General features: G+C 51.5%; 12 protein-coding genes across 12 annotated transcripts; 6 read left to right on the forward strand and 6 right to left on the reverse strand.

Moving 5' to 3' along the window:
- Positions 1-973: 973 nt before the first annotated feature.
- FOXG_20982 (uncharacterized protein) lies at positions 974-2054 on the forward strand (the record flags this gene model as incomplete). The annotated part of the gene is made up of 2 exons (XM_018401311.1): positions 974-1184; positions 1242-2054. The coding sequence occupies 2 exons, from the start codon at positions 974-976 to the stop codon at positions 1439-1441; spliced, it is 411 nt and encodes a 136-aa protein (XP_018251976.1). The 3' UTR covers positions 1442-2054.
- A 642-nt stretch (positions 2055-2696) lies between these two features.
- On the reverse strand, positions 2697-2904 carry FOXG_20983 (uncharacterized protein; the record flags this gene model as incomplete). Its single annotated transcript, XM_018401312.1, has 2 exons — positions 2697-2779; positions 2832-2904. The coding sequence occupies 2 exons, from the start codon at positions 2902-2904 to the stop codon at positions 2697-2699; spliced, it is 156 nt and encodes a 51-aa protein (XP_018251977.1).
- Positions 2905-2970: 66 nt separating this feature from the next.
- FOXG_20984 (uncharacterized protein) lies at positions 2971-3183 on the forward strand (the record flags this gene model as incomplete). Its single annotated transcript, XM_018401313.1, has 1 exon — positions 2971-3183. The coding sequence occupies one exon, from the start codon at positions 2971-2973 to the stop codon at positions 3181-3183; it is 213 nt and encodes a 70-aa protein (XP_018251978.1).
- Positions 3184-6544: 3361 nt separating this feature from the next.
- On the reverse strand, positions 6545-10446 carry FOXG_12542 (uncharacterized protein). The gene is made up of 4 exons (XM_018392353.1): positions 9370-10446; positions 8554-9302; positions 7497-8416; positions 6545-7435 (listed from the first exon to the last, which is right to left on the reverse strand). Exons 1-4 carry the CDS (start codon positions 10167-10169, stop codon positions 6725-6727), a joined length of 3180 nt encoding a protein of 1059 aa, XP_018251979.1. The 5' UTR covers positions 10170-10446; the 3' UTR covers positions 6545-6724.
- On the forward strand, positions 6754-12524 carry FOXG_12543 (uncharacterized protein). Its single transcript, XM_018392354.1, has 3 exons — positions 6754-8467; positions 8517-11012; positions 11065-12524. The coding sequence occupies exons 2-3, from the start codon at positions 10696-10698 to the stop codon at positions 11774-11776; spliced, it is 1029 nt and encodes a 342-aa protein (XP_018251980.1). The 5' UTR covers positions 6754-8467; positions 8517-10695; the 3' UTR covers positions 11777-12524.
- A 143-nt stretch (positions 12525-12667) lies between these two features.
- FOXG_12544 (uncharacterized protein) lies at positions 12668-15307 on the reverse strand. The gene is made up of 3 exons (XM_018392355.1): positions 14855-15307; positions 14234-14798; positions 12668-14182 (listed from the first exon to the last, which is right to left on the reverse strand). Exon 3 carries the CDS (start codon positions 13536-13538, stop codon positions 13092-13094), a length of 447 nt encoding a protein of 148 aa, XP_018251981.1. The 5' UTR covers positions 13539-14182; positions 14234-14798; positions 14855-15307; the 3' UTR covers positions 12668-13091.
- FOXG_20985 (uncharacterized protein) lies at positions 14208-14408 on the forward strand (the record flags this gene model as incomplete). Its single annotated transcript, XM_018401314.1, has 2 exons — positions 14208-14241; positions 14266-14408. The coding sequence occupies 2 exons, from the start codon at positions 14208-14210 to the stop codon at positions 14406-14408; spliced, it is 177 nt and encodes a 58-aa protein (XP_018251982.1).
- Positions 15308-16098: 791 nt separating the features above from the next.
- On the reverse strand, positions 16099-16371 carry FOXG_20986 (uncharacterized protein; the record flags this gene model as incomplete). Its single annotated transcript, XM_018401315.1, has 1 exon — positions 16099-16371. One exon carries the CDS (start codon positions 16369-16371, stop codon positions 16099-16101), a length of 273 nt encoding a protein of 90 aa, XP_018251983.1.
- A 717-nt stretch (positions 16372-17088) lies between these two features.
- On the forward strand, positions 17089-18276 carry FOXG_12545 (uncharacterized protein). Its single transcript, XM_018392356.1, has 2 exons — positions 17089-17339; positions 17406-18276. Exons 1-2 carry the CDS (start codon positions 17263-17265, stop codon positions 18073-18075), a joined length of 747 nt encoding a protein of 248 aa, XP_018251984.1. The 5' UTR covers positions 17089-17262; the 3' UTR covers positions 18076-18276.
- Positions 18277-18777: 501 nt separating this feature from the next.
- On the reverse strand, positions 18778-19440 carry FOXG_20987 (uncharacterized protein; the record flags this gene model as incomplete). The annotated part of the gene is made up of 3 exons (XM_018401316.1): positions 18778-19018; positions 19073-19181; positions 19269-19440. 3 exons carry the CDS (start codon positions 19438-19440, stop codon positions 18778-18780), a joined length of 522 nt encoding a protein of 173 aa, XP_018251985.1.
- Positions 19441-19936: 496 nt separating this feature from the next.
- Positions 19937-20236, forward strand: FOXG_20988 (uncharacterized protein; the record flags this gene model as incomplete). The annotated part of the gene is made up of 1 exon (XM_018401317.1): positions 19937-20236. The coding sequence occupies one exon, from the start codon at positions 19937-19939 to the stop codon at positions 20234-20236; it is 300 nt and encodes a 99-aa protein (XP_018251986.1).
- A 1720-nt stretch (positions 20237-21956) lies between these two features.
- On the reverse strand, positions 21957-22917 carry FOXG_12547 (uncharacterized protein). The gene is made up of 2 exons (XM_018392357.1): positions 22606-22917; positions 21957-22555 (listed from the first exon to the last, which is right to left on the reverse strand). The coding sequence occupies exons 1-2, from the start codon at positions 22799-22801 to the stop codon at positions 22092-22094; spliced, it is 660 nt and encodes a 219-aa protein (XP_018251987.1). The 5' UTR covers positions 22802-22917; the 3' UTR covers positions 21957-22091.
- Positions 22918-23723: the final 806 nt, after the last annotated feature.

Raw genomic sequence — 23723 nt, forward strand, 5'->3', positions numbered from 1 at the left:
ATGGCATGGATCTCGCCCCGTATCCAGGTTTCCACCAGCTACCTGGTCTCTCAGGAGTCGGAAAGGCACACAGTCTGCCTCAGTCTAGCCTCACCATATCTAAATTCACCAATGGACAAGCTCTGCGTCCCCATATCGCAACCAAAAGGTCCCATGACACGACAGGTGACATTGCATGGTCAACAGTGGCCACCATTGATTTCCAACTCTCGCCTCCGTACTTATCGAACTCAAGGCCATTAACAACCACTCAACGGCCGAGGCCCTCCCATTCCCCTCCACCCCAGAATATCCAAACATCACCTTGGGGAGAGCCAGCGAGCGCATCATCAACACACATTGAGCTTCCGCCAATAGGTTCCTGGGAGAATAGCCACCCCGAGTCTTTGCATCACGCCCGATTTAGAGAATTCACTGCTCGCTTCCGAAATCGAAGACAATTTCCTAGCCGCCCTCGCTGATGGTGATTTTCGTTAGCTTCGTCGTACCCGCCGTTCACGAACCCCGATTCACGGCCAAGTCAGTCCCATAGCGTAAGCCTTCAATCAACCGTTCAGGCTTCCACGCCGCACCGTGCATTCCGCAACACCACCGCATCCACCAACGCCACTACAGGTACAACGGCCACTGCTGCTCCACGAGAATTATCGTCCACCAACTGCATCCTCCACCCTTTCGGCCCTGAGCGAACAACAACCCAGCTCTCCTCGGCTAGCAACTCCACTGGCAAATCTCAAGCATCGCTGCTTGTTTTCGACTCCCTCGAGGAGAACGACTTCTTCTTTGGCAGTCCCGCAAGCTCCTTTTCTGAAGCTATGCCGCCCGCGATTCGGCGGAGTACCACAGCTGCGGATGCTCGAGCTGGTTCAGCGCACGCGAGTAAGCAAGGGGACGAACATCGACGACTGCTGCACCCGCGGCCCCCCCAAGACCGACGTCGACACAGAGAAAGTCACCCGCAACCGGAAAAGACATGGATGTTGAAGAGCTATTCGGCACAAGCCATACTTGTTCCCCCATCGACGTTGAACCCAAAGCCGAATTCGACACCATCGATCTAACCGAGAACAACGAAGTGTTCGAGGAAGTCCGAAAGCCAGAAAAGGATAATCGCGTCAAGCTTGCTGCCTTTCAATGTGTCATCTGTATGGACGACTGCTCTAACCTCACAGTCACACATTGTGGTAAGTGATGTCGCTTCTGGTTTTGAAGGTTTATGTAAGATTCTAACATAGCCCCAGGTCATCTATATTGCGCCTCTTGCTTGCACCAGTCTCTTCATGTCGACGTCACCAAAGTAAAATGTCCCATGTGCCGTCAAAAACTTGACATGAAGCCTCGAAAGAGTTATGACAGCACGACCAAGGGATACTGGCTCCTTGAACTGAAGCTCATGACTGCCACACGGAAAGGAAAGCGCAAGGCCTATACACTGTCCTGATGTTATCGACAACCGTCTACAACGGCCAACGTCGTGACTCTGTGAACTCACAACGCAATTGGATACTTGGTTCAGAGTTTGATGGCTAACTATAATGCACGAATGTCGTTGCCACGTGGTATTCCGTTTAATCAGCATCCATGGATACTTGGGACTCGTCACAGGTACGGGATTGTGCTAACCGCCACATGCCCTCGTGGCTTATATAGTGTTTTTTTCTTTAACGTTACCACGGGCGGATCACTTTGTGGCGCCAGATGAAGATACCCAGCACTTACATGTATAAGGGGAACATAGAACTGCATAGATTTAATACGCGACCACGCTTTTTGCGCGGCTGAAGAAATGGCGCACTCGGAGTAACTATGTAAGCGAGGGATATGTATCGTGCTGTACCCATGGAAAGGACACAGAGACTCATCCATGGGGTTAACCATTTGGTTCTTAGGCAACAGCATATGGCGCATAGCATTTAGACCTCTGATATAGCTTGATTTACTTTGTGTTGACCTGAGGTGTCGAATATTCGAAGGAGTCATTATGAACCGACGTGTAAGATGTGAGAGTATGTGAAACTCATCGGTTGAGGACATACCAATTCCAACTGCTTGTGATATAAAAGTGTAGAAGAGCCTATGTTTCTCTTCCCACCATGCGTTTGGACTCACAACAGGTAAAATCAACATGGGGGGTTGCTTCTCATGTCTTGTCTTGGTACCAACGTGATTGACTTTTTTACTTATACGGACTGAACCACAATCAACGCAAATTATATCCAAGGCATCTGTCCTTCTCTTACAATGGCTTAGTGGAAGAAACTATGGCTCTGCTGCTTCAGCCCGGGAAGGACTTCATTCTCGAACTGTGAGTTTGGTAGTTGCTTGGTCGTGTATTTGGAGGATTGAGTAAAGGTTATTTCAAGGAACGGTGTCGTTGCGATGATAAAAATTAGCCCTTCAGCCTACTCTTCAACCTTTTGATCCAGGGCCTCATCTGCGTTGCCGCTTCCGACACCCGCGTTTCGTTTAAGCGTATGCGCGACGAGCATCCGATACTCTTTGCGTAATTTGCGGCCCTTCACGACATCTTTTCTGCCGCGAGGGACAAGGATGGCACCGATAATGCGCACGACTTGAGCAAGAAGGCCATAGTATTACTCAAGAGCACGAGAGTTGGTGTTGTTTATTTGAAGGTCGGGGTCTGCTTCGAAGAGCCCAGAATCCTCAAGTGACCGGAAAAGGTTGTAATAGATGATTCACTTGGCTCCAGATCGGGTGTGCGCAAGCTCAAGGAGTAGAGCAAGGCGAGAGTTCTGGTATTCCTGCTGCTCAGGGGTGTCTGAGACAAGGAGTCAGCAGTAGTTTCGGCAAGGAAACTTGAGAGCAAGCACCAGCTTCATCCCTTATCTTGTGCTTGGAGACCTTAGTGCTAACGAGAGCCAGTTTGAGCCCTTTGAGCTTCATATGGGTTACATGACCTCCAATGGTGTTCGTTATGCTACGTAAGTGCCAGCAAACCGCCGGAGGCTAATGCTCTTCATGCCGAGCTACGCAGCTGCCGAGCTTGAGGAACTCATCATCTGCCATCAAGAAGCATTTGAAGATATCGCCCTGGTCCGTATTACCTTGTCGGACGATGCGGACTGGCGAATATGCTCCCAGAAGATAGTCAAGGGACAAAAGCTCACCAGAATTCTCCATGTAGTTTATCAACGTCTCAAACAAATCAGAACTGCAAGGTAAACCGGTGGCTCTTTAGATGAAGTCCTATAAGTGAGCAGTATATATTGCGAAATATTCTGAATAAATCTGTGACGAGGAAGAAGGGCAAGTGTCCGCCATCTCCATCATCAACTGATGCTCCCGCGATGTTTATGACAGTTGACCAGAGGCGGTCTTTTTCAAATATCCCATTGAGCCACTTTAGGCTTGTGTTTTGCTTAAAGAGATCTTCACATCAGGGCTGCCAGAAAGAGAGCTTAATTCCATAAACCTGCATCATCATCAACATCACGGCAATGGAGAGCCTCATGATGGTCGCTTCCATTTCTCTCGACGCCCAATAAACAAGGCACTTGTAGTTCTTCAATAATAAACTGAACAATGGGACGTTTCTTTATGGGGTTCTTGGTCATAAAGCTACCAAGGTCCACTGTCACAAGCGTTTTCGCATGCCTGAGGAGAAAGTCTTTAAGTTCTTTTTCCTCGTATTCCTCCATAACAAAAGCGAGTCGCTTCAGCAGAGGCATAGTGACATTCTTCAGGTTGCCCCCGAATATGCATGTTTCAGACGTGAAATCATACAGTGCTGGACGTTGCGTGAGAGATGGGGAGCATCTCAGCCGAGGCGGTAGCAGACTAGGGATAATACAACGGACATCCCGAGTAAGCAATCTGGCAGAAATATTGAGTCCCCCGACTTGCAGCTTGCAAGCTGCTATAGGAATAAGAATGAATGGTATAATGCTCTGAAGGGATTCGGAACTAGCTTTCCACTCTGCCCCGAGAGGTGACCTCCGTAGATTTAGCAATATGTCGAAGGATGAAAGAGCGAAGGGATGGATATTAAGTTCTTGGGCTGACGACGCAAGATTCATAATTATTGAGGAACTGACGGGACTCGCAAGATTTCGTTTCTCAATCATGATATAACGGATTTCCGAATTATGACAACAACCAATCGGAGATAGTGATAGAATATTCAGGCGCTTGTAGGTCAGCCCAATACGGAGGACATCTTCTGGTGGGAGATATGTGAGTATCATGGATATTATCTCAGGTGGAAGAGAAATGAAGGAAGGTGCCATCTCCGCCAATTGTTTTGCCTAATGCTGGTAACTGGAATGCCTTGAGGAACGAAAGGCTCTTAGAGGACGGACGAAGAAGTGGGGCTCCAAAAAAAAACCAAAGCACAAATCTCACGTGCTTTTGAACGTGACGTCGTGTAAAGTTCGTGCCAAACCAAATCGCGTTTTTCTTAGCTGGCCAACATCGTTGACGTTAGCGAAGTGGGGAAACAGCGGGTCAATACTAATCCGCAAGGCATCGGCTGTGTTTGCCGGACCCCGTCAAACCTGGCGAACCAAAATCGCATTTCCCTTCCTATATTCAATTTCCCTGCTTTATCTCTGCCTTCTTCCTTCGAACTGAATTAGTTTCAAATCTATTCTAGCCAGTCCCGGGATTCCGCGCCCTTGAGTGTCTCCTCGCTCAGCTGCTCCAGCCTCAGTTCAGCCTGGGCCATCTCCGCCGGTACCGTGTTCCCTATCAAGTCATGCTCTCGCGCCCTAGACAGAAGCATGATGCCGTCCAGCGTTCTGCACCGCGACAGCTGTACGTACAGGCTATAAGGGTCGCATTGGCTCGGGACCGCCTGGCCATCAATGTTGGTGGTCCTGGTCCCTCGCAGCTCCAGCGCCACCAGATCTAACGTTCTTCCCTGCACCTTGTAGTCCGTACATGCAAACGCTGGCGCACATGGCAGCCCTCTGCGCGAGACATCGACTTGCTGCCATGGCCGTTTCCTTTGGCACTCTATCTTAACACTCGTAGGCGTCAGGAGGACCGTACCGGGGGGCATACCAATGAAGCGGAAGTCTCTCGTCGTCTCTGACCCCAACAGTATCCCCGCCGGCGGGCCAAAATGGAGCACGGTATCGGCGTCGATCTGGTGGCCCGGGTGAGCCTTGTCGAGAATAACGTGCTGGGCCGTATAACTGGCGCCGTTCACCAGTTTCAGACCTTGATGGGTGTTTTTGTTTACGACGACGGGCATGCCAGGTACGAACATGAAGATGGCGGGCACCGGGATGGTGCTGTCGTCGCCCTGACCCAACATCATGATGGCTTCTTCCTCCGTCGGCTCATTGTCCTTCCATCTATGCTCGGAGACGAATATCCGAACCTGCCGCTGCCATTGCTTGCGAAAGGCAAGCGTTGCTTCGATGTTCAGGTTCCAGCGGTTTCTATTGAGCGGCGTCACCACTGTGATGCCTGACTCCCACGGGATCCGTCTGCCTTCTTGATAACAGTGGCTGTTTAGGTACTCTACGTCCGACTGGTCTTGTACCCCTTTCCGAATGCGTGTCAGGAGCCCACGTAGTCGCGGATCTTGCGCGGCACGGACTTGCTCATCTAGCAGCACCACTGTGGTGAACTTCCTCCACAGGGCGTGAGCCATGTCATGTTGCCGCCTCTGTTCTATGCCGAAGCCATTATCTCCTTCCCAGGTAGTAGAGGCGCTGGGGAGGAGGATCGATCGCTCCTGCACGGGACGGAACTGATGGAAGTCGCCGCAAAAGATGACTATCGGAATCCCACCGAAGTCTCGAGCAGACTCTCTCAATCTGCAGAGCTGTTCGTTGACGGCGTGCAGCGTCCGAGCGCCCAGCATGCTGACTTCGTCTATGATCAAGACCTGTTTCTCCTGCCAGTCCATCTTGGTCTGCCCGTCGATGCGGAGAGCTGCCGAGCCAGACGATGCGAAGCCGTCTGGGTCACCGGCGCGGCCTACTCTCGCGACTGTGTCTTTAGAGAATCTGCAAGCGGAATGGATAGTGATTCCATTGATGTTCGCGGCCGCTGTGCCGGACGTCGCCGTCAATAGCAGGCGATGGGATTGTCCCGTACGAACGAACAATTCCGCGATGGCAGCAATGACGCGAGACTTGCCGGTGCCTCCCTCACCTCCAATGAATTGGCAGAGTTGAGGGGTTTCGTTGTCGTCGTGCCACATCCGGTCAAGTTGGCGACATATCAACTGCAACGCTATGCTTTGTCTTTGGTTCAGTGTGAAGGACTCGGCCACTTGCCTTCCGGTCTCGCAAAAGGATGTGGATCGGGGCTGAACATAACGCCCGTCGATGGACCCGTATCCCGAGATGGGCCCCTTTGATCGGCATGCGTGGTAAGATTGTCTTGCTGGCCGGGCCTGTCGGACCTGCTGTGCGCCGCGACTCCGTCGGCGGCTGCTGTGCCGCCCAACTGATTCTGCAGTCCCTGGACCATCTTCTCCCGTTCGCGGAAGAGACCGTTTTGCTGTGACTTGATGGATCTCAGCTGCTCCTGCCGGGGGATCTCAGCTGCTCCTGCCGGGGGATCTCTGCCCGCGAGATTGAACCTCCTAGGATGTGCGCATCATGATCAGGGATGACCATAGCGCGAAAGTCGTCGGTGAAGCCGAGGACAGTCGCTTGGAAGCGGTACATTTGCTCAACCATATAAGAGATCTCTGTTGAGCCGGCTGTGATCTCTTTTCTCGTCATCGCATTCCTTAGCACGTCTATCAGGCGGGTCGCCAAACCGACACCACCAGCCAGTAGAGAGTGTAGACGTTCAGAAACGTCCAGGCGGTGCTGTTTGTAAATTCTGTCTCGTATCCCTGAAAATGTGCCAACACCTCGACCTGCGACAACGCCCGTTCCGTGAAGATTCTGTTGGCCATTCGCAGCAGAAATCGGCGCGCTTGGCTGTGACGGTTGTCGCCCTCGGTTCGACCTCGCCCGTTGCTCGACTGATCCCTATCACCCAGGAGCCGAATTAGGTCTTTGGCTGCCACCACACGCTTCCACACCGGATCCTCCACTTTGGTGGCGTAGTTGGTCACGTAGTAGACGAGCGCCAGACCCTTACATTTTGTCACAATGAAGGATATATCGTGGTTGTGTCGCAGCCCCACTGCCATTACCTTGTTCCATCGGTTCACCAGGCTGTGGCTGCGTCGAAGCCGCAATAGCCCGTCTTCGTCAAAGTAAGTCTTCTCCACTGGTTTCCAAGGCGCCCCGAATCGGCAAGGATTCTGCTTCGTTCCGCGTCTCCCGATCGCGTACTTGACGCATGTAGGGCTATGCGTGTGAATTTGTGTAGCACCTGCGCAGAAGTTCGCTTCTTCTTCGAAAGTCGGGGGAAATTGGAATGCTCTCTCCAATAGCGACGACACGTCAGACGTCACCGATCTCCCTGTTCGCACTCTCGCGAAAGACTCCTCATCGAGATCCTGTCAGACATGTGAACGTTTATCCACCAACATGCCAGCTCCGGGTGTGGCATAAACGAACCTCCGTAAAGACACTGTCAACATACTCGGTCACTCGCTGCCGATATGCCGCTTGCTCCTCTCCTTGAACGTCGCTGAGAAGGGAACTCAGATACATATTACCCTGCAGCCAGAGGAGGCCGTGGAGGTGGAGCGCGCCCCTTTCATTGGTCTCTACTGCCCCATAGTACTGGCTGACCCGCCCGAATACTGAATCCTTCCCAACCATCACGTAGTACTGGAAGAACATGGAGATCTCCCGATGGAAGAAGATTGCCGAGCTGAGGGGATCCGATATCGCGAGTCGAGCCCTCTTGTACGCCTGATCAAGACTTCTTAGATATTCCTCGGCTCTGTCTGTCTCACGGGTACGGTATGCAGCCAGCTTGAGCTTTATCGGGTTCGTGATATCGTTTGGGTTGAGCGTGAACCAGATGGCGGGGATGCCGTACCGAATTATGAGGGACTTGATCTTCCGCCGCGTCGTCAGCCTGCTCTCCCTTGACATCGGCTGACGGTAGCCGTAAAGTGACAGGTTCCTCAGCAGCCGGTTGACGTCTGGATCGGCAGTCTTACCGCAAGCCTCTAGCTCTCCCCTCGCCTTCTCAAGCCTTGACGCGGTCAAGTCTTGGATGGTACGTTCTACGTCCGGGAAATCACTCCTCCGCATGCTTGCCATGTTCACGCGGCGGTTTCTAGACCGCACCCCTATATTGAAAACGAGAAAGGGAAAGACGGGATGCGTTGCAAAGCGGCCGCCGTGTCGCTGGATCACCATTTTCACCCAAGCCTCCAAGCTCATGTTCCGGGACGATACGAGGTGTTGCGCAGCGGCTTCCAGCTCGAAAATAGGATGCACTTGCCCTGTCGCATCCTTGGAGTGCTCTTCGGCCTGCCGGGGACCGCCTTTGCCCAGCGGGAACAAGCTGGGAAATGTTTTGGCTACAAACCAGGTGTCAAAGGAATCTGCAAAGACTTCACCACGGGAAAGATGTAAGGCTCGACGGCGCCCCCGTGCCTCACCTTGGCTGACCCTTTCCAGGTACTTCCGTGTGTATGCTCCCCGGGCCCCACCTCACCCATGGACTTGACGAGATACCGTAGCTTCTCCGCATCTGGGATGTCTGGGCGCCCGTCCAAGTTGAACATGCCGGATGATTCTGTTTCGTCCACTCGATCTCTGTTATTACCGACCCAATCGTCACCATCCTCACCAGAGGCGAAGCCATCAACTTCTGGTTCTCCTGATGTGCTTAGGCCCTCGGCTAACGATGCCATGATCTCTTGGTTATCTGCCGGTTCATGATCGTCGATATCGCGCTCTGTGGGTGGGACAATGTGCACCGTCTGCATCTTCTCCCTCGCCGAAGGCTCATTCCGTTCCAGTCGATCAAAAACTTGGGAAGGCACTCCGTGTGACGGCGCATCCCAACTATCCAATTCCGCCTCGTCAATTTCGATGTCGGCATACAACGGATTGTGCCTTTTGAGCCACAGCAATGCCTTCTCGACGGCGTTACGTCGCACCGATAGTAACGTTGACAGGTCACTCGGCGCTGGTTTCTCCTGCCCCTGCCATGATATATGGACATCATCCATGACCTTCAAGAGCGGATGTGGGAGGACATTCGTTGCTAGCTCCTGCACGTTGTTTGGGAATACCGTGATATGTCCCTTCACATGTCTCGGGTAGGTCGCGCCTTGTCTGTGTCCATCTGAGACGCTGTGCTTGGTGATGAAGCCGTAGCACGAGTTCAGCGCAATCAGCTTCTCCTCGACCGGCGTGAGATCCTTCAGCTCGTCAGGAAACATGTGCTCGCATCCCAAACTGCGTGTGCAGCCGCGCTGCTGCCGATAACGCACCTCTCCCCAGGTGTCCTCCGCAGTCTGCGCACCCGAGAATCTTCTGTCCTACAGGGAAGCACTGAACGCACTTGAAAGGTGAGCCGTCGCGCTTTTCGATGGCATTTGCCACCCACCAGTCCCAGTCAACATACTGCAACTCAGCTCTGCTATGCTTAGGATAACAGAACATACAGGTGAGGACCGGCAGCGTTCTCATGTCGTGGAACGCTTTGTAGAACTCCTCGACCGTCTTCGCCTTTCTCTCGTGGCTCACAGGCGTACACCATGTCTGGTCGTCAGATAGCCGCTCCTTTTCTGCAAAGTCTTCCTCCAACACACCCAGCACGTTGGCGAGGTCTTGCACCTGCTCAGACTCGCTCCTCTCCTGGCGCTCCACAGTTCTGGGACGTTTGTGTGGTAGCTGCCCGTCGTCGCTACGAGGGCCGGACCTCTTCAGTTCACTCCGATGCCTTGGTTCTTCTTGAGGCCCATTCTCTACCGTACCTTCCGCGCTGTCAACGACTTGGCCTTGGCCTGATGACATGATCCCCGGTTTCCGATGAAGACGATGACGTCGGCGAGAACTCATATCACCACTTTTCTGGCCGTTCTCCCCGTTCAACGCCTCTAGAATGTCGGCTGACGTCCGAATGCCCAGATCTACCAGTGCCGGACTAACAACCGACCATCCATATGCCTCATTTCTTTGGCTCCTAGAGTGCTCATACTGGCTCTGTATAGCCTCGAAGATATCTGCCGATGTACGGATCCCCAGGCCGGCGAGTGCCACATTCTCGCGATTCTGCGCATCTAGGCGACGGAACAGATCGGACAGACTCTCCGTCTCCATGATGGCCTACGTTTGCTCGCTTTCCTATCCTCATAGTTCTATCGTGATGCAAAGGATGGCAGGCCACTTGGCCCCCAAGGGTCTGGTGCTAATGCCTGCACATTTACCTCAGTTCATTGCTCCATCCCGGACACCCGAACTATCCGTTTTTCTCCTCAGCCCGGGCTACGGGAGGACACGCTCCTTCAGGCTTAAACTCAAATAACCCCTGAATCCTTGCTCGATAACGCTTTGGGAGTATTCCCCACCTCAGCCTGCAAACACAGCACCCTCTTGCTTTGAAACGGCAGTAACCTCGTCTAACGCTTTCCCCGTCGACCCTGTGTCGCACTCACCAATCATCTGCTTGGCAATGAGAACAAGGTTCACGTTCAATCCCCTGACGTGACATTCGTCACATGCTCTGAATACCCAGTCAAAGTTCCTTCACCAAACATGTTGGAACCCCTCCCTTTATAGCAAGCCGTCCCGCACCTTCGCGCGAGATGTGGCACGTTTCCAATCATTCCCTCAACTTCTGTTCAGCATGTCTCTACAATCGACCTTTTCGAGTACCATCCACCTGCGCGACTTCGTCGACACCGTCACAGAGGACCCGAGTCGTGAAAATGCACCCAACTACGTCGAAATACAGACCGACGTCAACATCTTTGACGAGAGTAGCTTCTATAGTCCTAATGTCAACGTCGAGCCTATTCATACCCGCATCCATGCTTATCTCACACGAGAAGAAAGGGACCTCTATGTGGCAAACACCTTCTTCTACGCCGACGGTCGCTTCTCTACTGCCCTGTCTGCCGACGGGGCCTTGGAGATCAGTGTCCAAGCCTTAAGCTTGATGAGGCACGTCCCGTCTTGTCCTGTACCCGATCTAGCTCCAACTAACTCTCCCTAGTCACCCGGGAGACGTGTCTGACTTTGACAAGTATCGACGCCACTTGCCAGAACAGTGGTGTCCGATGATGACCATTATCGGCTTCGTGCCATCTCGCAGCGACAAGACTCTTGACTTTTCAGAGGACCGCTGCTTCGCCGTCGAAACATCCGTCTACGACACCTTAAAAGCAGCTCCAATCGCGTTCTCCGTCACCTGTTTCCTGGAAACCACCAAGCGTTGGCAAAAAGTCAAGATCCCTCAGTCGGGAGCTTTTCTCAGTATCACTGCCAAAGTCACTGGCCGCACCACCGACACCAATCAGCTGGCCCTCCGTGTCCTCGACTTGGCCTACCTACCGAGACCGGCTGCCGTCCCCACGGCCACGCCGACGCCATCTTCTACTCCGACTTCGAAGCGCTCCGCCCGCTGGGAGGGTCGTGCCACTCCGTTCACCCCTTCTAAGAGGCGACGAGGCTCTGACAGCGCCAGCCTGGCGGGATCTTCATATAAGAGACAGCTTCCGCAGCCTACAGAAGGCCATTCTCATGTATCGATTGCAGAAGATAGCCTAGATCCTCCGGCCAATTCCCCCTCTAATTCCCCATCTCCGTCGGCCATGGCCGACGCCGGCGAGTCTAGCATCACTTTGCATCCTTTCCCAGGCCCAGACGGCGGGACTAGGCCACATCGCAATCGCCATCCCCCAAAGAAGTATCCCCATAAAGAATAAAAAAGTTGCATTCGTGCTCAAGTCCTCAAGTGTTTCCTCCGTTTCAAAGACGTAACCCAACTATGCAGTTTGACCCTTTCCCTGCCATTCTGGCCTCTTTTTCTATACACACTCTCCTGCGTCTCTTCCAGTTCGCTCTGTTGTCACCTTTTTCACAACATCCCACTGCTTTGCGTCTACTGAACGATTCGATCTGTGCAGTCGTTCCACGTACCGCTCAATATATGCCTCCAACTTCCGCCTCGTACACTGCCCCAGCATCCAGCCTCTCTTCTCGGATGACTTGCCGCGACTGGGTTTCGCGTTTGACCCTCTCATACACGCCATTACCGATAGCCTCCGCATGAGGATCTCGTTTTGTGAAGATGGGACTTTGGTGTTTGCAGAACGGTTGTGATAGTCGATCCGCAACTGACCCAAAAGATTGGACACTGCGGGACAACTGGCCTCGTGCTCTTACATGAAGGGCAACATTGCACGCCGATAACGGTCGGCGAAGGGAGATTCTTGACGACCTTCGGATACGCGGTGATCAGGCTCTCTAGCACTGGATTGTTGAAACTCAGCCCCTCGGCTGCCTTGTCGCAAAAGAACTGGAGCCGAACTGGGCATGCCGCTATGTTTACAATGAGTGATAGTTTGTAGATTCTGAAAGTCTGGCTGTCGTCAAATGAACCGAACGTAAATCTTCTCATCGTGAGCTTTTGAGGGATTCATCTTTCTAAGGGTCCCGCTTTAAGAATCCCGCTTTGTGTAGGGTCGATTTAGAGTTTGTGGGTCTAGTCATCCGCTGAGAATTATATCCCCTGCCCAATTTTTATCTTCAAATTCGTTCCTCAAGGCTTTTTCTGGACAATCCGCTTGCGGGTTGCGTCTCCTGTGATTGAATGGGTTTGGATTAACGGTATGGAACACACGTGACGGAGTTGGGGTCTTTCATGACATGGCCAATCAGATAATTGGGATTTATCTGCTTTATTCTACATGCATTTCGACAAAAATCACAAAACAACAGGGGCTTTTCTACGTCTGTACCATCGTATTTGGGGTCAATCACTGTATTAGCATAGCAAACACGATTGATGAAATGATACATCAATATCTTCCCCAAAATATCAACACTCAAACCTCCACTCCACATCCTCCCATCCCTGCCTCATCGCTATCTCAGCCCCCAACCCAGCGCCATACCTCTCAGGCCTTACCGTCCCGCCTGCAAGCTGCGGTCCCAGCATCTTGACATTGCCAAAGCCCATCCCCACAGCTTCAATCTCAAAACCCAGTAGTAGAGCAGACGCGAAGCCGATTATCTCTGCTAAGCGAGGTTGCGGCCTGGACACAGATGGCGACCGCCTCCGAAGGGTATGTACGCTGCTTTTCGCTTGCGCTCATCCTCTGTGCTTCCCTTGGATGATGGGAGGAAGCGCTCTGGATTGAAGACGTTGACATCTGCGCCCCAGACACTGTCCTCGTAGTGTGCTACGCCAGCCGGGAGTTGCAAGTCTGTGTCTTTTTTGAGAATATATGTTGCTCCTTCGGGTGTTGTGACGCTTGTGTCTTGGAGGATGCGTCGCGTGCTAAGAGTCTGGTTCACAAGACGCAACGTCTCGCGATAACAGCCCACCAGCAGAGGCATACTCTCCTCAAATTCCGCAATATTAAACGTCGCACTCCTCTTGCCATTTTTCTCCTCCACAACAGCTGCATTCTCAGCTTCGGCTCGTATCCGCGCGAAAGATCCGGTCACTACTTCTAGGATCATGAATCGCGGTAATGGCTCGGTGTCGTGCCTGGTGAGGCGTGAAATTCCCCTCCCTAACCTGGCATGGCGTGCACCATGGATTTTCAATCGCGAATTGTTCTGGTCGCGATAACACGCGCTTTTGAGGAGACGCTGACGGGCTCGCCCGCTTGTGCATGAGAGCAAGACAAATGATGGAGCAAGATCCTTTACAGGGCGTCAATCCTGACCAGTAGATTGCGGTTGCCTTTGCTGGCTCTCGTTGCGGAAAATGGCGACGCTGGCAGTGGAATGGGTTGAGGACGAAAGCTGGGGCACATTCCGGTCACCTTGCGTACGGATACACACGTACAGGTGTATGGATGCACGTTCGGCCAGGCGGAATCGAGTGGCAAGTTGGCATCGAACCACAACTCAGTTGGATGGCTAGTTGTCGAAGGACCGAGGGTAACTGACGATCAAGCTGACCGTATGTGGAAGTCTGGTCAAGGTTCATGTGTCGTGTGATCTCAGAACAGAAATGATGTCACGTCCTGGAATAGCCGGCAAGAAGGCACCTCGGCTGCCAGGATATCCGTCGGAGCTTTTGGTCAGGTAGCAGGTAATGGAGCTGGTGAGAAGGACTATAGGCGTAGTTAGATAGAGGAAGAGATACCGTAATTTTTCTAGGGATCGGTCAGTACAGTCGAAATGGAGGGACAGAATGTTAGGCCTACCCTCGTAAGTGAGTCCCCAGAACCTGTCCCAGAAAACAAGGGCGGCTGCAGATTCCGGACGAGCCAGTTTGTGACAGCACATGACGTGAAGAACTTTGTCGAGGGCATCCGTGATGAGACTGGGCAGTATCGAGCAAACCAAGGGCTCGGAAAAGCGCCATATCGCTACAACTGAATGAAGCCAAAATACTGGCAGCGCTGGAGGATTGATGGACGAGTAGGAACTGCCATCCTTGTAGGTTATCTAACCTTGGGCTTGCAATCAACATCCAATTATATGAACCAGAACTTGTTGCTTCACAAATCGCGCGGTGAAGATCGGGGTGAAGGTCGGTGAATCGGTCGCGGACAGGGTATCGATCGCTGGTGAGTATGATCGCGGATGGGCGAGGAAGGGATGCGAATCGTCACCCTAAGGTACCTTCCATACGGCAACGACATCGCCGTGGGGTCGCTGGCCAGAAGGCATCTCGATCATCGGGCTAGATTTGAGGCAGTCTTGGACAGTACGACACAACAACAGTTGACTAGAAGAGCTACGAGCGGGATCGGAAAACAGGCCGGCCTGTGTAAAGATAGTCAGTAAGAAGTAGAGAGAAGCGAACAGAGGTTCGGGTGCACCTTTCATAATATCATCTTGGTAGGAGGTAATGCCGCGATGCGGCCGAGCGAGGGACGCGTCAGAGCAGGTCGCGTTGATCAACTTGAGCAGGTTCGTGGATCGTAAGGAGGAAGCTAGCGTATCGCTCTAAAGTACGGTACCTGCCAGGACAACACCATATTGGAGGCACTCGCAGCGGTGGTTGGTTCGATGAATCGGATTGTATCGTGAAGCAACGCGGCTGCCCTCATCCATCCAAGGTCATCCAGTTTCTGCAGGACGGGACTGAGTTGGTATCCGGATAACCAAAGAAAATTGGCCAGGGGATAAGTTTTGATTGACCAGAGTTCCATGCTGGCAAAGCGACAAACCACAACTACCCAGTACGGCCGAGAGTTAGGTGACCTACCCTGCAGCGCAACACCACCATGGTGATTTTAAACGTTCCCCAACTCTCCCCTGTAAAAATTCTTTCTTGGCACGCACTGTTAGTGCCGTGTTAGGAGCGGGATTTTCTGCAGGCCACGCGACCACACAAAACTGCGGGGATGCTATCGGCTCCCTAACAGCAGTTTTCAGAGAAGGAATTTTGGAGAGTTCGCCTTCTCTGACAACACCTTTGTCGGATCTAATGGCGGCACCTCAGAACCAGAACGCCTTAGATATCGGAGGACGATGCCCATGGCATCGGTAGCGACATCCTCCCGATCAACGACGCCGATTGCGATGGGTTTTTCTCCTTTGAAGGCAAGCCGCACCGTCGGCCTCTGATTCCTTCCCGAGGTTTTTCCCTGCCGCCGCGACAGTCGACTACGAGCTACAACTTGGTTACTGGAGATTGTGGACTGCGTCGGCAGATGTAGTGATGCGCGAGAGAATTCTGGTCGGTGGAAAAAGTTCGACAATAGATTGCCCCCGAACCCGCTGACGGGTGACGGGCTTGAGAAATACAGCACCTTTTGTGCCATTGGTATGCTGGATGGTGAAGGAAGCGGGGTTTCCCTGTACCTAGCTAGCTCAGCACGTCTTTTGCTCCAGTAGGAGATCTGGCTTCGTTACAGCCACCCAGACGAAAAATATACAAACAAACAAACAAACAAACAAACAAACAAATTTTAAACGTTCTATCGACGACGGGCTCTTATGGAGAAGCCCAACATCTCTGTGACCATCATTTCTACACCTGAACTCCAGTTTTTGTGACTGTCCTAGAAACTTTAGCAACCCTCGTCGGCTACAGCTGTCAATTGTGCCAAGGGCTGTATCATCGTGGGCAATAATCGGACTGGCATTTGCCAACACAGAGTTCTCGATCACTATCGGTGGATGAGTCGGAGAGCTCGTTATTTAGTGCTTGCTCATAATTATTCGTATGGATACTGTTATGGCCATAGTCATGCTGCGGATCATTGGTGCCACAGGGTCGTGGAGCTTCTGGGCCTTGACTGTCCTCCATGGCGTTGTACATACCATCCCAGGCTGTGACAGAGCGGCCTGTGTAGGGCGCATGAGGTCTGCCTGGCTGCCCCATATCCATTGAGTGCCATTACTTGGAGCCTTCACTTGTGAGTAAAGTTCCGTATCGTCATGCCGAACAAAGGCTCGAGGGCGACAGGGACATCCAGGTGTTAATCCAGCATTAGCAAACACAACTAAACATCAGCAAAGTCAGGGCCCTCTCACCCACTCCTACAACTCGTCATGATCGTGTAGATAGATTTATTGCCACGCGGGGCACGACCAAGGGTCGCCTGCCCTTTTTGACTAATAGGTAGCGACCGCATTTTAAATCCATCTATCATCTTTGGGGGACTTCAGGGTCGCATCTCCACCACAGAGCCTATCTATTGCCTTAGGGCTGTGTTCTGTGCGCCCTGGTCATTGACAGCCCTTGTAGCGCAGAAGCACGTCCCGGCCGCTAACGTCACCTCCAGATAAACCCTCTCGCCTATAGATGGGGTACTTGACAACCGTCAGAGGGTACATCCTTTTGCAAGGCTTGCATGCACAGGACACTGATGTCTTGCTTCTACGCGATGATACTGGTATGCTATGACATGCCTAAGCCTGCTGGGGACGACATTATCGCATGCTGGCGACGCTCGCAACAACGCACTTCCAGCCGGGTTTTTGATTGGCTTGAAATGACGGGGGCTGGCTTTGAGCTGAGCTAAAGCCAACCAATGGGAATTGGTTTCAACAAGTCAACAAGAAGTCCTCCCTAGGTAGAATCCCTTGAAGGTAAAGGTAAGATATATCTACGAATTACTAATTCTACCATACTGACAATGGTGATTTGTAAACTACGACCTGAGTAGACTCATTTGTTGCTTCTTTTCCTGACTGGTAAGCCAGGGTGCTTTTAAAGCGCTCGTGGTACAGCACCAAGTCTCATATTGCACACTATCTGAGAAATTTGATCCTCACGATGGCATCGTTGCAGAGGACACCTCAGGCTAACCTGCCTTGCCCCACTTGGGTTTGGTCCAACAATTCCAACGTTCAGTGCGTATTTCCCTTCCGGCTGGCTCCGTGACTGGCGATGCAAGATCGACCTTCTAACAAGACCAGCGTTGCTAAAGACCGTTCTTGGTTCGGTGACGATTACGTTTCCCTCAACTCTGCTATTAACAGCATGACTGGAACTCTGATTGAAGTTATCGGCATAGGTACGGTCGACCTTCCCACGAAGGCATCCCCAAACCGAAATGGTCCACGCTCCCATGGCACCCTCCGTTTGAGGAACGTACTGCACGCCCCTAGCATCATCTGCAACATCATCGGGTCGCCCGTTCTAGATGACTACCATGTCGTCACTTTGGTTTCTGGAACCTCCTCGGGTTCCATCCACAGACTCTCTGATAGCCGCCGCATAGCCTATTTTATGCCGGCGCCCCAAGCCGCCCGGTTTTTCCAAGTTCGTCTCAGCGGACCTCCGGTCGGCCCCAAGGTTGGACCTCCACCTTTTGATCCATTCACGAAATACCTACTTCGGGTGGAATGGCCGGACAGCGAAAGAAAGAAGCATGATAACGCTCAACTTCTGTTACTGGATAAAGACATAGACGAGGGGCCTCTGAGAGCGAATGAGAATGCATGGGTGAAGAAGCACTATGGGGACGAGTTCAAGTTCCTCCAGGCTCATGGTTTGAGCATCTTTAAAGAGAAAGATCGAGCAGAGGGCCGCATCATCGTACGCAACATGATATCGCGCAACAACGAAGAAACCAGTGCAACCTAGTTAAAGGGAGCCAGTACGATTCTGTCTATCATCTAGGTTTATGCAATATTGATCATCCGGAATACTCGAGACAAAATGATGCTGTACTGGATTATGTCAACAAGCAGGTTTGGGCCTTGCGCAAGAATTGTATGCGGTAGTCGATCGAGCCATATTAGTTCAGCCAGATTGAATTGAGCTACCCCAACATTCTATTTTTTATCTATTGCTCCAAACTTGTCATGCTTATCCTTCAACTATCTTTCGACGCCTCAGCTTGCGCAATCGCTTTTGCTCCACTTAGCACGATGATCGCAGCGTCACCCGATGAATTATCTGCACATGGGTCCTAAACTGGTCCATATAATGGAATCCGAGATTTTGTCCTTGGTTTTGGCTGCGACAAGCAGGGTGTGTACACACTATCTTGTCACCACATTGCAGTGCTCTCTCGCGGTCGATCAAGTGCTGGTCATCAAAATGGCCGTTCCAAACGGTCGGACGGCAGTACGAAAAAGCACGCTTTTCGAGGGAGAGCTGCGCGTCGCCGATACAGTCCGGGCGTTTTCCGGGTTGCATGAGGAGAAGAAATTGGTTGAGGTTATGCTCAGGCTCACTGTCCGCTTTGATGTGAGGTTAAGCCTCAGTCCTGACGTTTTGCTGGACGCGATGACGCTTGACCGTCTCGCGTGCCTGCTACTCAATGTCTCAAGTGGGACGGTGCTAGAAGTAATCCTCGCGGCATTCTTTGGCGACCTGCTTTTCGCGGTACGCCCTCTTCGTTCGGATTATGTTGGTGAGCTGTCGGATCTCTTCCTCGTCCTCATGACCCTCGATGCGGTACTTGCTCCGCTTCAATTGTGCGCGTTGTTCTCGAAGCTCGACGATTTCCGGATATGGTGCCAGGTTGGCCCAGACTGAGTCAGGCACCATGTCTGCCGTAGCTCGAGGATCGCGCGTGAGGCTGGCATGTGCGAACAGCCGAAACAGCTGGCGTTCCTTCTATTCTTCTAGGAACGCATTCTGGAGGTCAAAATTCGCAATCTCGTTGAGGTACGCGCTTTGGAAGGTCATAAACCGAGGATCTTGGCACATCGTCTGATCGCGAACGGAGTTGGGCGCGTCTCCTGTGAAGAATACAGTCAGTTAAGGGAAAAATGATGGCACGGCGTCAGAGCCGGCATCTAAGGGACATATGCTATTCGAAGACGCACCATCAGCCGCGTTGCCAGCACCTCTCCTAGCGAACCGAGGAGTCCATTGCCTCCCATATCCCGAGTCAAGACTCTGCTGCCCTATGTGGTCTCTGACCTTAAAATACAGCATGGCCTCATCAGCAGAGAGCTCCGTGCCACGATATCGGCGAAAAACTGGGGTTTTTAGCATAGAATTCTTCCACCGGACCGGGATGCCGATGAATGCTTGTTGATTGTGGCTCCAACGTCTGCAGGAAAGACCTTCACCTCCTTCTACGCCATGAAGAGGGTACTTGAGGAGAGCGACGATGGAGTCCTGGTGTACGTCGCTTCCACAAAAGTACTTGTGAATCAGATCGCTACGAAGATCGAGGCCCGATTCTTTTAAAGGTTCAGGATGCAAGAGGGAAAGTCCGTTTGGGGGATTCACACACGCGCGATTACCGCATCAACAACCCTCCTCGGTGCCAAATATTGGTTACAGCGCCTCACATGTTACGGATTATGCTCCTAGCCTCGACAAACGCCAGCAGCTCAACCGCATGGTCACGGCGTTTCAAGAGAATCATATTCTATGAGGTTCATTGTATTGGACAAGCCGACGATGGTTTCAATTGCCAGAGGTCATCGAAAAGACTCATATTGTCGAGTGGGAGAAGCATTTAAAGAAGACGTTAAAGGAGGCCATGGAGAAGCCAGAGTCTCCCTTCTACGCTTTGCAACAGAGTGTTGACCCTTCGGTGCAAGCTGACAGTACCGCCAAGATACAACGTTGCAGTTACTCAAATCCTGTTCACAATATTGACAGGCTCTTCACTCTGGCATATGAGCTTCACGAACAGAACGCCTTGCCAGCTCTTGTTTTCAACTACGACCGTTCTCAGTGTGAAACAGCTGCCAGAAGCATCGTATCTGAGCTGATAGACACTGAAGCGGCCTTTAAGGAAAGTGACAGGATCTGGAAGAAGAAGCTCCGGGAATTTTAGCAGTGGTAACGGCAGAAAGTAAATAACCGAGAGATCAGATTCCCCAAAAGCTCTGAAAGTGGAGAGCAGAACATATCAAAGCTCGACATCGCCCACCAGGAGGCAAGTGTCGGGATCAGCCCTTGGGAGGCTCCGTCTGATGCTGTCCAGTCCAAGAGACCTGTCTTCTTCGAGGATTCTCACTGTGGATCCTTCCCTCCGCCAGTTAGAATCACCATATCTGAGATTTAATTCTTTGAAAAGAGCGACTTGTATGTGTTCCGCAAGATGCCATGGATGCTATTGACCTGAATGTCTGTCTGCACATGTGTGAGGATGTGGAGCGAATTGCGAAACTCCACCCACCTCCTACTTTCGCCGGGCTCATCCCGGATAAGCATGAATTAACTTTGACCCTCCTACGGCCGCGAGACCTTTCAAAACAATACCAAGTCCTGGAGGCTCAATCTCATCATCGCCATCCATGCTGTCATCCCGGTGCCTGTCAAGCATTCTATTCCTGTGTTTGTAAAACCAAAGTGATATGATATTTATATACTATACCACTGAGTTTTTCTGCGATATGAGTTAGATGACATGCTGTGAGGGTTGCGTCGTAGCAATCTATTACTTCATTCAAAATAGACTCGCCCCGGTACAGCAATACCGGGTTAGTCAGCATATCAATTACGCACCAACCTATCTTCATTACAATGTTTAGCAAACTTGATGGCACACCAAGCATGGCACAAGGTCAGGAATAATTTGTTCCTGGGCCTCACTTATTGGATTATTTGTAGAAGTTATAGGTTGAGACATCTTGTCGCCGTCTCACCAGCCTTGTGGCAATAGGGTAATTACAGTCATCTTTGTATTAAACACGCTGGCAAGATCCAGAAAGATCATGACAAGCTTTGAGGCATCCAATGTCATGGGTATTCGGCAATGCGCTCCCAGCCTGAGACGCCATGTTCCCTTTGCTATCCGAGAGCTTGAATCAACAGAGTGAACCTAAGGTGAGCTAGCTTTTTGGGAGCTAGGCGGAGGGACGAGACATAAAGTAACTACCTGACGGTCAGCGGAACCACATTGCCCGAGATCGTCAACAACTACGAGATCATTTCTAACTTGCTAATGCAAGACCTGGTCAAATTCTAAGGTATCCTCCACGCAGAGGACGCTTTTGTTTCTTTGTTTCCTCCTCGCGGACGGGTACAACGTCAACCACAACACGATCATCTGGAACGGCTCCGCGGCCAATACGTTCGTCTACGTATGGTCGATTACAAGTACGATTTAGGTCGAGTTGCAAAAGAGACAACTCTACTGGCCCGTTGGCATGAGGAAATGCAAGGACCTACTATGAGTCTACTGGCCCGGTCGACAAGATCTTTTTTACCCTAAACATGAGCAGGTTTTTGAGATCGCCATGGTAGAGGATGAACTCTTCACCGCAGTTGTCGAAGACTCCAAGTCAGAGTTCTGCTCCTTCTTCGATATGCGTCTCCTCGATGAACCGTCCGCGTAGGGGTTTTTAATAGCCTAGCGGCCTTATCTTGTGCCTTACCGGAGCCCAGAGTTACGAGTATGATTATCTCGATATTGGGAATAATCTCGAACACTACGGCAACACTACATATCCGAAAATACTATATTCAGCTCACCCTCTACGACCCAGGGCCCAGGCCAGCCAGTATGGACACCTACATGACTAAAAGTGCCAGGATAGAATGATCACGGAAAATTGAAACTTGTAGTAGTCAGAATTCGAGATTTGTGGTTTAGAATGATAGGGATATAGACTGTTATGAAAATTACAATAGCATTCCCCGGACCGAGAAGGCTCTCGTGTTGATTACCATCCCCGTCTCCCTTCTTATGCTCTTCTCGTGAAAGCAGTGATCGAGCCCATCATGATTTTCTCCCTGAAGTCTGTGCTGTTCCTATCAAGCACCTCAAGCCCGCCTACATCGTCTAAGATTCTGTTGAAAATCTGAGTTGTAGTTGCTTCAAGCTGATCCTCTAGAGTTCTGAAGCGATAATCGAGCTCACGAGAGTCAGGGTTGAGAATGTGGCCATAGGCCCACTTAGCATATTTCTCATTGTAGGCACAGATCGCGGCGCGTAAGAATGGTTCAAGGATAGCGTTGAGGTGAGCCTTGAAGTTGTGTGGAACGACCTTGATGATTTGGCCCTCCGTCAAGGTCACAGGTGGGGAGGGAGCATATTGTGGCGGCGTTAAGTCGCGCTTCCAATGGTTCTTTTCCATGTCAATATGGACTCTCATTCCTAAACGGCAACCCTCGCCGCGGCAAGGGCAGTCTATCCCATAGGATCCGCCTGTAGTGAAAGTTATTAGCTGGCAAGAGAAGTACGGGGAATTGGCTTACACATGCAGCCGCAGCAAAAGGTGATGCGAGGAAATGTTATCTCCACTGTCAGTGGCAAAGGTGGTTTCTCAACAATCGCCAGGAGGTTCTTGGCGGTGAGGGTACTTTCTGGGGACTTCTGACGCATACGCTTCAAAACATATTGGGCAATACGAGCCCGGTGGTATTGTGGAACGGCAGGGTCAATAGTAGCCATGGTGGATCTGTGAAGAAGGTAGGGAAAGATATCCAGACTAAAGTTTGAGATTGATGTTGATGCTGCTGATGTCTCTCCTGTGTTGTTGCTGGAAATGAAGTCAAGTAAGGGCGTCAATGAATCCTCAGGCAGGCTGGTGGGTCTTGTGCATGGTACAACGGCAAACAACCAAATTGCAGTGGGGACATGCACCACTGACCCCACTTGAAGTCGACCAAAATATTGAATCTTATCGTGGCGTCACAAGGCCTAATGCATAGTAATGCTTGTGAAGAGTGCCGCAATCGATTCATCACTCTTCACGTTTTCATCCCAGATCAGGGGGTCGTCATAACGCGTCTCAGCTTCGGGTCTTGAAAATACTGAGACCGCCCAGGCCCTGAACAACGACATGGACGGCCAAATCGACCGCCCAGCCATGTGACACTCCCATGACGAAAAGAAAATGGGACACGGAACTTTGATCTACATCTCACAAAGGGTCTGAAGGTGGCACCAACTATTAGTGAACTCGAGCGGCCTTCAACATGTGCGAAAGACATGAACACAACTACGGAGTCCACAACCGAGGCATCAAGCACCGCTTGAGAACCAAGATGTTCGATATCACTGCTGCCGGGATCACAAGACTGGCCTGCAAGCATTGAACTTGTCAGACATTGACCGCAAAGGCACCGTGACTCCGCGAACTTCACCAGGTCACTCTAGCGCTAGCTTGGTGAGACTGCTGCTCCGATGAACCTTTCCAAAATCTCGGGGCTATCTTCATGTCCTTAAACAAAGGTCATTATCCTTTACTTAAGTACTGCAGTCCCGCAACTTTATACTGTCATCCATCTCTTCGATTGCCGACAAATTCACATCTCGCCGAACCTCTCCACACCTCCTTTGAATCTAAGGATAGAGATGAACGAGAAACAAA

The sequence above is a fragment of the Fusarium oxysporum genome, chromosome 3 (assembly GCF_000149955.1).
Source record: "Fusarium oxysporum f. sp. lycopersici 4287 chromosome 3, whole genome shotgun sequence".
NCBI lineage: Eukaryota > Fungi > Ascomycota > Sordariomycetes > Hypocreales > Nectriaceae > Fusarium > Fusarium oxysporum.

Excerpts from the sequence above, each read along its gene's own strand:
- FOXG_12542 (XM_018392353.1), bottom strand. The coding sequence starts at position 10,169 with ATGGAGACGGAGAGTCTGTCCGATCTGTTCCGTCGCCTAGATGCGCAG. Across the intron at positions 8,417-8,553 it reads GTATCTCGTCAAGTCCATGG|CCAAAACATTTCCCAGCTTG; the intron begins GTGAGGTGGGGC and ends CCTGGTTTGTAG. Across the intron at positions 7,436-7,496 it reads TTGACAGTGTCTTTACGGAG|GATCTCGATGAGGAGTCTTT; the intron begins GTTCGTTTATGC and ends CATGTCTGACAG.
- FOXG_12545 (XM_018392356.1), top strand. The coding sequence starts at position 17,263 with ATGGCATCGTTGCAGAGGACACCTCAGGCTAACCTGCCTTGCCCCACT. Across the intron at positions 17,340-17,405 it reads TCCAACAATTCCAACGTTCA|CGTTGCTAAAGACCGTTCTT; the intron begins GTGCGTATTTCC and ends TAACAAGACCAG.
- FOXG_12543 (XM_018392354.1), top strand. The coding sequence starts at position 10,696 with ATGTCTCTACAATCGACCTTTTCGAGTACCATCCACCTGCGCGACTTC. Across the intron at positions 11,013-11,064 it reads CAAGCCTTAAGCTTGATGAG|TCACCCGGGAGACGTGTCTG; the intron begins GCACGTCCCGTC and ends AACTCTCCCTAG.
- FOXG_12547 (XM_018392357.1), bottom strand. The coding sequence starts at position 22,801 with ATGGCTACTATTGACCCTGCCGTTCCACAATACCACCGGGCTCGTATT. Across the intron at positions 22,556-22,605 it reads CTTTTGCTGCGGCTGCATGT|GCGGATCCTATGGGATAGAC; the intron begins GTAAGCCAATTC and ends CTTTCACTACAG.
- FOXG_12544 (XM_018392355.1), bottom strand. The coding sequence starts at position 13,538 with ATGATCCTAGAAGTAGTGACCGGATCTTTCGCGCGGATACGAGCCGAA.